Source organism: Monodelphis domestica, chromosome 1, assembly GCF_027887165.1.
Source record: "Monodelphis domestica isolate mMonDom1 chromosome 1, mMonDom1.pri, whole genome shotgun sequence".
Lineage (NCBI taxonomy): Eukaryota > Metazoa > Chordata > Mammalia > Didelphimorphia > Didelphidae > Monodelphis > Monodelphis domestica.
The window spans coordinates 587,102,765-587,115,647 of NC_077227.1; the positions used below are offsets into that span (position 1 = coordinate 587,102,765).

Sequence of the window (12,883 nt, forward strand, 5' to 3'; positions counted from 1 at the left end):
TGGAGAAGGGGGGAAAAGAGTATAAACTTAGAGTTGGAAGGAGCTTCAGAGACCACCTAGCCTCCTATTATTTAGATCATAAGTTCCTTGAGGGCAGTATTAGAATCTTATTTATTTATTTATAATTTTTTTTCAACCCTTACCTTCCATCTTGGAATCAATGCTAAGTATCCATTCCAAAGCAGAGTGATAAAGGCTAGGCAATGGAGATTAGGAGACTTGTCCAGGGTCACACAGCTAGGAAGTGTCTGAGACCAAATTTTAACATAGGACCCCCACATCTCGAGGCCTGGCTTTCAATTCATTGAGCCACCTAAATGCCCTTAATCTTATTTATTTTTATATGTCTCCTGGCCAACTGCCCTAAAAGGAGGGAGCAAGGGATCACAGATTTAGATCTGGAATAGATTTAAGCCTAAGATTTAGACCTTAGCATCCAATCCCCTCATTTTACAGAGGAGGGAACTGAGGCCCAGGGAGTTAAGGCACTTGTCTGAGGTCACACAATAATAATAGCAAGCTGGGATTCAAACTGAGGTCCTCTGATTCTTTACTCCACACCACCATATTGTCTCTCAAGAGTGGAGAGACCTCTGTCAATGGCAGCTTATTTGGTGTGTGCTGGGGTCACCTCTTTGGACCTTATCATCATCTTCTCAAAGGAGCAGGAGATACTGTTTATTTATCAAATGAGAGAATTTTTTAGAAGTACTTAACACAGTGCCTGGAACAATGTAGGCACTTAATAAATGCATCTGGCTTTCCCTGAGACGTGGACTAACACCATCTCTGTGGGTCAATGAGGAGGCTGGAGCCAGAGCTGTCCTTTCTCTCCTTCCTCTGTGGGCAACTAGCAAGAGAGTTCCCTGATCCACATATGATCTGTTGATCTCTTAAGCAGTTTGCCAGTAATATTTAAATGTAAAATTATTTAAATATAACAAATAACATAATTAAATACATTATTTAAATATAATAAAGAATGTATTTAAATATAACAATACTATTTAAACTGAAATAATATACAATATTGTGCTATTTATAGAATTTATAATAATCCATATAATAAATAATATATTTAGATAAAATTATACTAGTTAAACATAATATATAACACATATAATATAATATAAACATAATAAAACATAAACAATATATAATATTATGTTATTTATATAATTTATCATCATTAATATAATGTATATGTAATATGTTATTTAGAATAATTAATCTATAAAATATACATAAAGTATATAATTTATATTATTTGTAAATATTTAGTTATTTAAACCTTACCTTCTGCCTTAGTATCACTCACTTCTAAAACTGAAGCTTGGCAAGAGCTAAGCAATCAGGGTTAAGGGATTTGCCCAGGTCACTCAGCTAGGAAGTGTCTCAGGACCTCCCTCCCCAGGCCTAGCTCTCTATCCACTGAGCAGCCTAGCTGCTCCTTCTATCATTTTCAAGTAATGTATTGTCAAAACTAAAAAAACCCACATTAAAAACAAACAACGTTTTACCTCTGAACATAGCTAGACAAGCCCAGGTAACATGTAAACAAGGGGCAGTGCCTGAATTAGTCTGCAAAAATGTTTATTGGCTTTCTAAGGAAATGCACTAAAATATAAAACTATAATAAATAAAAAACATGAGAGAATATTTGTGTAGCACTTAGCCAAGGGCCTGGCACATTTGAAGGCATTTAATCAATGCTTGTTCCTTTCCTCTTCAAACTAAACCTTGGATCAGATAACAGAAGAGATGAGGAAACTACGGAGGCCCAGAGAGGTGACTTCCCCAAAATCACGTGGGTAGTAAATGATAGGGCCAAGTCTTTTGATTCTAAATTTAGAGCTCTTTCCTCAACTGTAAGTACACTGCTTCTCCAAATAGCAGCTCATATTTACACAACATTTTCAGATTTTAAAAAATTATCAGTAACCTTATGAGACATGAGTTATCCCTATTTAACATATGGGGAAACTGAGGCACAGACCAGTTAAGTGCCCTACTCAGAGTTCTACAGCTAGTAAGTGTCAGAACCAGGACTTGCATTGAGATCTCAGTGCTCTCCTCTATGTGTAAGAATGCCTACGCTCTTGTCTTCTTTTTTTTATTTTAAACCCTTACCTTCTGTTTTAGGATCAATACTAAGTATCAGTTCCAAGACAAAGGAGCGATAAGGGCTAAGAAATTGGGATAAAGTGACTTTCCCAGGGTCACCCAGCTAGGAAATATCTGAGACCAGATTTGACCCCATCTCTAGTGATTTGCCTAGTGTCACACAGCTAGGAAGTGCCTGAGACCAGATTTGAACCCAGGCTCTCTTGTCTCTAGTATTGGCTTTCTAAACACGGAGCCACCTCACATGCTGGTAAGCATGTATTAAGCACTATGTGCCAGGCACTGACTGTGCTGAGTGCTGGGGATTCAGAGAAAGGTAAGACAGCCCTCAACCTGAAGGTGCTCATTGTTTAGTGGAGAGGATAACATGGAAAAAACAAACAGGATGAACTAGAGAATCAACAAGCGGGGTGCTAGAATGAAGAAAGACTGAGAAATAAAGGCTTCCTGCAGAAGAGGGGATTTTATCTGGGACTTGAAGGAATCCAGGTGGCAGAGATGAGGAAGAAGTACACGTCAGGTGTGGGAAACAGCCAGAGAAAACCCTGGGAGCCAGGAGAGATGGCTAGAGGGGCAGCAAGTATCCCTACCTCACTGTGGAGGGGAGGGATGGGGCACTTGTGTGGAGCTAAAAGCCTGGAAAGAAGGGGCAGATTCTGGAGGGCTTTGAAAAGACTCCAGCCCTGGGCCTTCTGACTCTGAGGCTAGCTGTCTATCCAGCACCCTGCTGGATCTCAACAACAACAATAATAATAGCTAACATGTAGTACCACTTTATGGTCTGCAAGCCCTTCTCGTAATTATCTCATTTGCTCCTCACAAGCACCCAGTGAGGTAGATCACATATGAATCCTGATTTTATAGAAGAGGAAATTAAGGATCAGAGAAATTCAGTGATTGATTAAGAGTCACAAAGTTAGTCTTTTGAGGCAGTATTTAAACATAGATCTTCCCAAGTGCCTGTCCAGTTTGTATTCAGTATACTACACTTCTACCCTCTGCCAATAAGTAAATTATAGCCAATTTCAAGTCCAATGCTTCTGTGTTCTCTCTCTTTCTCTCCCCTTCCCTCTACCTCTCCCTTTCCCTCTCTTCTCTTTCTCTCTCTCTCTCTTTCTCTCTCTCTCTCTTTCTCTCTCTCTCTCTTTCTCTCTCTCTCTCTTTCTCTCTCTCTCTCTCTCTCTTTCTCTCTCTCTCTCTCTCTCTTTCTCTCTCTCTCTTTCTTTCTCTCTCTCTCTCTTTCTCTCTCTCTCTCTCTCTCTCTCTCTCTCTCTCTCTCTCTCTCTCTCTCTCTCTCTCTCTCTCTCTCTCCCTCTCCCTCCTCTTCTCTCTCTCTTTCAATATATATAATATATATATATATATATATATATATATATATATATATATATATATATATATATATATATTCCTTGACCTAGAGTTAGGAAGACCTGGATTCAAATCCTGTAGAGTCCAGCTCAACAAATTATTTCTGGGTCATGAATAGGGATAAGAGGAATGAGGTTGGGATCAGAAGGATCACAGACAGACTCAAGATCTCTTGCTGATCAGTGACAAAGTGTATTGATTTCAGGTAGTATTTTATGGAGAAAGTGATGTAGGCTAAGGAATTAGGTAAACTTTTTACAGGGACAATGGTTAGTAATCATTTACAGTCTTAATACAATGACTTAGTTTACCTCACCAAGGCTTAGACAGAGTTTTCTATAGGATAATAAATCACAGGTAAATATGTAACCATCTAACCAAGCTTCTCACTGAATTCCTGCGTCAGTAATTCCTTGGGAGAACATACAGTTTCTACAAAGTAAAGCAGGGAGGGGTTAGAAAGGAGGGGTTTTGGGGGTCTCATGTGAGGAGTGATTCTGGTCAGACCATGGCTTTGATTTTACTGGGATCCACTCTCACTACTGGGGGCTACAAAATCTAACCTTATACTTAAGCTGTATGACTCTGTGCAAGTCACTTAACCTTTGTTTGCCTCAGTTTCCTTATCTGTAAATGGGGATAATAATAGCACCTACCTCCCAGAGTTCTTGTGCAGCGCCAATGAGATAATAATTGCAAAACACTCAGTCAGCACAGTGCCTGGCACATAGTAGGTCCTATATAAATGGTTGTTTCCTTTTCCTAAAGGAATCTGTAGCCATTTAGGGGTCAGGCTAGTTAACAATTGCTTTATTTTCATTTACCTCCACCTTAGAATGTGCTTGTTGGTATGCCAGGAGGTGGGTAGTATTCGTTCTGCAAAATGTATCCTCTCTTGATGGAATACGTCATGACATGCTCTTATTTTATTTTGTGTAGAAGAGTATCTAGGGCAGTGGATAGAGCACTGGGTTTAGAGTTAAGAAGACCTTAATTCAAATCTGGTCTCAGATATTTCCTACCTATGTCATCCTGGCAAGTCATTTAATTCTGTCTCAGTTTCCTCATCTATAAAGTGAGCCACTCCAGTATCTTTGCCAAGTAAAACCCCAAATGGGATCATGAAAAGTCAGACAAGACTGAATAATAATAACAGCAGAGCACATTCCAAAGGTGTATCCCTGAGAATCTGTGAAGCCTGGACAGTTAGTATTCAGCAGGTGCCCATTACACCTTTAAAAAAAAAAACTCTTACTTTATGTCTTAGTATTAATTCTTTTTTTAAAGCCCTTTTGTCTTAGAATCAATACTGTGTATTGGTTCTAAGGCGAAGAGTGGTAAAGGCTAGGCAATGAGGGTTAAGTGACTTGCCCAGGGTCACACAGCTAGGAAGTCTGAGGCCATATTTGAACCCAGGACCTCCCATCTCTAGGTCTGGCTCTCAAACCACTGAGCCAGTGAGTTGCCCAGGATCACAAAGCTAGGAAGTCTTTATTCCTTAAAGATTTTATCCCAATTTAAAGTTAAGTTGGAATAAATGTCAAGGGCAGCTCTGGATAGGGCAGGAAGAAGGATTTTGTAGGATTATTGATTTAGAGATGATAGGTATTTTTGAGATCATCTAATCCATTTCCCTTATATTATAATTAAGGAAGCTGAGGATAGGAAATTAAGTGACTTGTCCAAAGTTATACAGATAAGTGGATAAACAAGATTCTCATCATTCTCTACAGTATACTTGCTTCCATCCATGGAGTTGTCACCAATGGACATTAGTAACAATGGACCTGGATGATGCCTGTTTTCTTTTTCTTTTTTCACTTACTTTCTATCTTAGAATCAATACTTGGTATTGGTTCCAAGGCAGAAGAGCAGTAGGGGCTAAGCAATGGGAGTTAAGTGACTTGCCCAGGGTCACACAGCCTGGAAGTGTCTGAGACCAAGTTTTCTAAGGAAAAAAAAACACAACAGTAATGCTTTAGGAAGTCAGTGATTGTAAATAGGGCACTGAGCCTTTAGACTGTTCATCCTGCCCAGGGAGGAAGGCTGGTGCAAAACTTTGGTGAGATTTCAGGTAATTTGCTACTACTGGTAAAAGGCTGATATTTATTTTTCCCTTTGAAACCCTGACAGTACCTGAACCAGTTTGAGAACTGCTGTGGCCTTCGGGAAGAAGCCATCCTCACTCTACTTTCTGACATTGGTAAATTGCATCCCAGAGTGTGTTGGGTTGTTGGATCTAGGAGACTGTTGTGTGGACCAGCTCCGAGCCCCTGAGGAACAAGGGAACCATCTCAGCAAGTCCTACCCTTACACAGAGCAGGGGGAACAGGAAATAAGACAGGGCAGGCTGGCCAACACCAAGCTCAAATAGATCTCTCTTCCTTCTTATCCAAGTTATGAAGAATTATGATGTAGTTGAAAAACTGATTTCCTTTTCTATTAAAATAACCCCACTCCCTCTTTTCCTGGAAGAGCCAAAGATAACCCAAACTGTCACTTACATAAATTTTATTCCCTTGCAATAAATTATTTCTCTTCTTAAAAAGTAAGATTAGGAAACATGACCTTTGTATGGTCATTTTTTTAAACCATTACCTTTCCATTTTAGAATCAATAGTAAGTATTGGTTCTAAGGCAGAAGAGAAGAGCTAGGCAATGGGGGTTAAGTGACTTGCCCAGGGTCATAAAGATAGGAACTATCTGAGGGCAGATTTGAACCCAGATCCTCCCCTATCAAAGCCTGGCTTTCTATCCACTAAGCTACCTAACTGTTCCACTGTATAACTTTCAAAGCTATCCCTGCTGTCTGATTTCTTCATGTATCTTTAAAAAAAAAGGCTCTTGGAGGCAGCTGGGTAGCTCAGTGGATTGAGAACCAGGCCTAGAGACAGGAGGTCCTAGGTTCAAATCCAGCCTCAGCCACTTCCTAGCTGTATGACCCTGGGCAAGTCACTTGACCCCCATTGCCTAGCCCTTACCACTCTTCTGCCTTGGAGCCAACACACAGTATTGACTCCAAGACAGAAGGTAAGGGTTTTTATTTAAAAAAAAAAAGGCTCTGACATCCTTCTTTTCTTTTGGCATCTCCATCATATTTCCTCTCTTCCCTCCATTAAAAAACAAATTAAATTCATTTCAGAACCTACTATTTTCTGGAAGCCATAGTTCAGGAAAATCATTGGCTGTCGGTAACATATCAAAAATTGAATGACTTTGTTTAGTGGGTCAGAAAGACTATTAAGAGAGACAATATGGTGCTGTGGAAGGTACACCCAACTGGAGTCAGAAGAGCTGAGCTTTTTTTTTTTTTAAACCCTTTTAGAATTGATCCAGTGTATCAGTTCCAAGGCAGAAGAATAGTAAGCACTGGACAATAAGGGTTAAGTGACTTGCCCAGGATAACACAGCTAAAAAGTATCTGAGGTCAGATTTGAACCTGAGACCTCCCATCTCCAGGTCTGGCTTTCTATCCACTGAGAAACCTATCTGCCCCTGTATGGTCTTTTGATACTAATAACTCATATGTAGAGCTTTCCCTCAACATAGTCCTTTAAGATAAACCATGAAAGGATAATTATCCCTCCTTCCCATCTAAGGACACTGAAGCTTAGAGATTATGGGACTTTTCTAGTATCGCATAACTAGTTAGGGTCAGATTAGGGATTAGAACCCAGATCTAGAAACTCAAGATCTGCAAGACCATGTCGATTATACCACGTTGCCTGGCTCCCATTATCCACTGTTTCTCTCATTATCTTCAGCTGCCTGGTCTTGGAAGCACCATGAGAGAAATCTAAGTGGACATCCAGGTCAGAGCTATATGTTAATGACCATCTACAGAGGGGTTCCTCTATTCCTCCAAATTTAGCAGCACCCATAGGTGACATGGAGGTTTGAAGATAGTAGGAGATGAAGGAAGTAGGCTTTAGGTCCATTGATTGCCTAGGAAATCAGAAAGCAATAAAGAATGAGAGAAGCCTTTGCTTAGCCCTGAAGTGTCTGGTAAAGGTGAGCCATGTGAGGTTCTAGGGAGGCTGGCCATGGAGCAATCTAAGGGATATCTTTGTGTTTCTGCCATCTCCTACAAAGCACAGACAACCTTAAGCCATGTTCTCTAGTTGTAGTCTGGGAGGAATAATGAAAACCCCCTCCCCACCTGCATTCTCCCTCCAATGCCTTTCTTAGGGCATTTATTATCTGCTCTACTCTCACCCTTAGCCTTCTGGTGTCTTTGATGGTAGATGGGTAAGAAGGAAGTGAAAAAGAATAGCTGGCAGAGATGGCCTCTCTGAGTACAGACCGCTGACAGTTCTACAACCCTCCTTTATCATTTAACAGGCACAGAGGGGTCATTTTGCCCTTCCTCTCCTATATTCATAGCAAGCACAAGTTAATATTACAATTATCTTTTTTAATTACACATAACAATTTTTCATAATTATTTTCTGACACTTTGTGATTCAGATTCTCTCCTTTCCTCTCTCCCCATCTTCCTCCCAAGGCAACAAATGGCCTACACCTGTCTTATCTACTGTGCAGCCTCTGGCACTGACCACCAAGTGTGGGTCATTACCATGTATATCTTCTGAGGGAGGATTGGGAGCCCTGGAAGGGAGCCATTCTGGGAGGATGGAAGCCCATTTGTCATCTTGGAATCCTTCCACATGCATTGTGATTATGTCACTGACTAAATCAACAACTCCTTTGGTGCTGTTCACCAGTGTTCCACACCCTAAATCACTGAAGATGAATTAGTAAGGTTGGCAGACTTCCTTGTGCTCTTTTTGGGGCAACTTATTTTGTTATCCTATAAGGTGTTTTAATTTTGGGTGGCCTCGCCCAATCATTGCCTTTATTCAGTGCTAATTTCTTTCTTTAAAAAAAATTTTTTTAACTAATAAAGACCTACTTTCTCTCCCATCTATCTTTCCCCTTCATCTCCTGAAAAAGAAAAAAACAAACCTCATAACATATATTTAGGAAGAAAGGAAACAAACTTTTAATAAGCATCTATTATGTACTAAGTACTTTACAAATTAATATTTCTTTTTCTCTTTATATAATATTTATTATTTTTTAAAACCCTCAACTTCCATTTTAGGATTAATACTATATACTGGTATGGCAGAAGAATGATAAGGGCTAGACAATAGGGGTTAAGCAACTTTCCCAAAGCCACACAGCTAGGAAGTGTCTGTGGTCAGATTTGAACCCAGGACCTCTCATCTTTAGAGTTGCCTTTCAAACCACTGAGCCACCTAACTGCTTCCTACAAATACTATTCCTTTTGATCCCTACAACTACCCTGAGAGAGATGGTACAGTTATCCCCATTCTATAAATGAGGAAACTGAGGCAGACAACAGTAAAGTGACTTGCCCAGGTTCACACAACTAGCAAGTGTCTAAGGCCAGATTTGAGCTCCTGATTACAGACCCAGAGCTCTATTTATTGCCCCATGTAGTTGCCTCTAGTAAAAAAAAAAATTTCAAGGTCTAGCCCTCCACTGAGGAAGGGGCTTGGTCCCAATCTGTTAGGCAATTGGCATGCATTGCTTAATACATCAATACACTTAGATCAAAACTTTGTTTGCTCAGTCATTTCATCTTTTGCTTATTGCACATGTCCAAAAAATAGTTCTTGGTCTTTACCTTGAGTCTAACTACCATCTGCAGATGGGTAGCATGCTTTATCATCACTCCCTCCAGAATTGCAATTGGTCATTGCTTTGATTAGAGTTAAGTCCTGCAAAATTGCTTGGTTTTACTGGTTTTTTATTCCTGTAGAAATTATTCTCCTGGTTCTGTTCATTTCACTCTGCAACAATTCCTACAAGTCTTCCAAAGTTTCTCTGAAACTGTTCCTTTTCTTACAGCATAATAATATTTCATTCCATTCACATGCCATAGTTTGTTTAGCCATTCTCCAGTTGATGGGTATCCATTTGGTTATCCATTTCTTTGCCACCATAAAAAAGCTGCTATAAGTATTTTTGCAAAGAAGGGCACTTTCCCTCTTTCTCAGATCTTTTTGGTAATATTATCACTAGGGAGAACTCAACTTTTTTTTGAAGACCCTTTGGAGGTCTATGGTCCTTCAAAGATCTATGTAGTTCATAACCTGAGACTGGGAACCAGTGATAGAACAGATAATTGTTTTGTTTTGTTTTTTAACCCTTCCCTTCAATCCTCAAATCAATTACTATTTTGTTTCCAAGGCCGAACAGTGGTAAGTGACTATGCAATGGGGGTTAAATGACTTGCCCAGGTTCACCCAACTAGGAAGTATCTGAGGCCAGATTTGAACCTAGGACCTTCCCATCTCTAGCCCAGGTTCTCCAACATTCTTGGAGCACTGTGGTACGCTCCCTCCTTGCATTGTGTTGTCCTTCTATATGTTCACCAAGCATTCCCTCCTTCCCCCATAAAATATCAGCTCATTGAGGATGGGGACTAGTTTTTGCCTTTGTAACCCCAGAGGCTAGCCACTGAGCCACCCAGCTGCCCCCCTGAAACAAGTAATTGTTTATTCTCTTCTTTAAGATTTCCAAGAATAGGGACTCTCTTGACTTCCTCCATTATTCCTTCCCATCAAGCAATCTTAACTCTCCTTATAATAAATTCTTTCTTATTTTGACTCTAAATATCTTCTAGATGAATGTCAGACTATTTCTCTTATTTATTCCTCAGTCAATAGGAGGGGGGCGGGAAACTGGTCAGCATCGTCTTCATAAAAACTTGTCTGCATTTTTTATTCTTGGTGAAACGCTGAGCAATATCTTTTCCTAGATGGTCCAGTGATTACAGCTTTAGTACAGACATTTTCCATGCTCTATATATTCCTAATTGCCAATCCTCACATTATCTCAGAGTCTATTCCTATCCGTTCAGAATGGATTGCAGCGAATTGGGATGGAGTCAACAAACCGGCTCCAGCCTCTCTGCATTAGCCCAAGCAATCCCTGTGTCTGAAATGAGCTCCCTCCTCATGCCCAAGTCTCAAGAATCTTTATCTTCCTTCAAGGTATGGATCAGGCTCTGCCTTCCCTACATAACCTTGGCTAATCCCTCCAGTAGAAAATGTTCCCCACTTCCTCCAACATTCTTGGAGCACTGTAGCAGTTCCTTCCCTGCATTGTGTTGTGCTTCTATATGTTCATCAGGCATTGCCTCCTCCCCCCAAAAAATGCCAGTTCTCTGAGGATAAGGACTAGTTTTTGTCTTTGTAACCCCAAAGGCTAACACATTAGCTTGCTTGATGTCAGCTCACAGGCATCATTGCACCAAATTGAATTAAGAGCAAATAGAATAGAATTCCATACAATTTTAATTTGTTCAAACTTTGCTGTGCTGATGCATTTATCTATTAATGTAATTTGAATAATATACTGTTCCAGAATAGGAGAAAGGAATAGCATTTTTGGTAGAAAATGTGATTTTATTTTATTTTTTTAGAATATTTTTCCATGGTTACATGATTCATGTTCTTTCCCTCCCTTCTCCCTTGGGAATAGGCATTTTTAAAGCACCTAATGTGTGCCAAGTACTGTGCTAAGTACTTTACAAACATTTTCTCATTGGAACCTCATTGACTACCCTGGAGAGTTGGGACTATTATTATCTCCATTTTGCCAATGAGTAAACTGAGACAGACAAAGGTTAAATGACTCACCTAGGGTCACCCAGCTGGTCAGTGTCTCAGTCTGCATTTGAACTTGGGTCTTCTAACTTCAGGATCTGCACTTCATCCACTGCACCATGGACCATTTACTTAGGCTTTCTTTCTTTCTTTCTTTCTTTCTTTCTTTCTTTCTTTCTTTCTTTCTTTCTTTCTTTCTTTCTTTCTTTCTTCTCTCTCTTTCTTTCTTTCTTTTTTCTTTCTTTCTCTCTTTCTTTCTCTCTTTCTCTCTTTCTTTTTTCTTTCTTTCTCTCTTTCTTTCTCTCTTTCTCTCTTTCTTTCTCTCTTTCTCTCTCTCTTTCTTTCTGTTTTCTTTCTTTCTCTCTTTCTCTCTCTCTTTCTTTTTTCTCTTTCTCTCTCTTTCTTTCTTTCTCTCTTTCCCTCTCTCTCTTTCTTTTTTCTCTCTTTCTTTCTTTCTTTCTTTCTTTCTCTCTTTCTCTCTCTCTCTTTATTTTTCCTCTCTTTCTTTCTTTCTCTCTTTCTTTCTTTCTTTCTTTCTTTCTCTCTCTCTTTCTCTCTTTCTTTCTTTCTTTCTTTCTTTCTTTCTTTCTTTCTTTCTTTCTTTCTTTCTTTCTTTCTTTCTTTCTTTCTTTCTTTCTTTCTTTCTTCCTTCTTTCCTTCCTTCCTTCCTTCCTTTCTTTCTTTTTTTCTCTTCTACCTTCAAATTCTATCTTTTATCTTTTCTATAACATTTTGTAATCAATCCATTATTTAGTGAGGAAGCACCATCTATTTAAGTATTCCAGTGCTGTGTGGGCTGAAACATGGTCTCAGTCTACAAGGAGATTATATTAAAGCACATAAAACCCTGCCAAAAAAATGTGTCAATAATAGTTAGATGATCATTAATAGTAGAATTCAAAAGAGAATAAATGTCAAGTTCTCTTTTTATTTTTCTCTGTAAGCATTTTTAAAAATCTTATTTATGAGAGGTAGCTAGGTGACTTAGTGGATTAAGAGCCAGATCCAGAGATGGGAGGTCCTGGGTTCAAATATGGCCTCAGACACTTCCTAGCTATGTGACCCTGGGTAAGTCACTTGACCCCCATTGCCCAACCTGTACCACACTTCTACCTTAGAACCAATACTTAGTATTGATTCTAAGACAGAAGGTAAGGACTTTGTTTTTTAAGACTATTTTTTTTATTTTTAAGAAAAAAGTTTCTTTCCCTCCCTCACCTATTAAGGAGGCAAGCAAAATGATATCAATTATACATGTGATGTCATGCAAAACATATTTCCCTACTGTCAGAGGGGAGGGAAAGAATTTTTTAAAAATGAATTAAAATTATTTTTACATGTGAGGAACAATAAAATATTTTTAAAAGGCAAGAAAATATAAACATTGAAAAAATATACTTTAGTCTGCACTCAGAGTTTATCAGCTTTCTCTCTGAGGTTTTCATCATTGGGTCCTTTGGAATTATTTCAAGAAAACCAAAAATCCCAAAGTGCATGGGCTACTCCCCCCATCCAAGACCTTCAAGAAGAGGCTGAAGGATCTCTGTCCATTAAAGTATAATAGGCTGGATTCAGTGACCACTGAGGATCTTTCCAAGTCTAATTTTATGAAAAATTTACTAGATTTAGTGATTAATTGAATATGGTCATTAAAGGAAAGGGATCAGTAAAAAATTATTCTAAGATAGGCAGTGAATGCGTCTCCATGAGAAGTCAAAGATGGTAGTTATTAGTGTGTTCAATTCCAT

General features: G+C 39.1%; 1 protein-coding gene across 1 annotated transcript in view; it reads left to right on the forward strand.

Annotated features, from left to right (window-relative positions):
* The window catches only part of IKBKB (inhibitor of nuclear factor kappa B kinase subunit beta), an 82,111-nt gene that overhangs the window by 13,564 nt on the left and 55,664 nt on the right, over positions 1-12,883 (forward strand). The window contains exon 5 of the mRNA XM_056813601.1: positions 5,629-5,698. Within this exon, the coding sequence (XP_056669579.1) occupies positions 5,629-5,698 (70 nt within the window). The remainder of the gene's footprint in view (positions 1-5,628; positions 5,699-12,883) is intronic.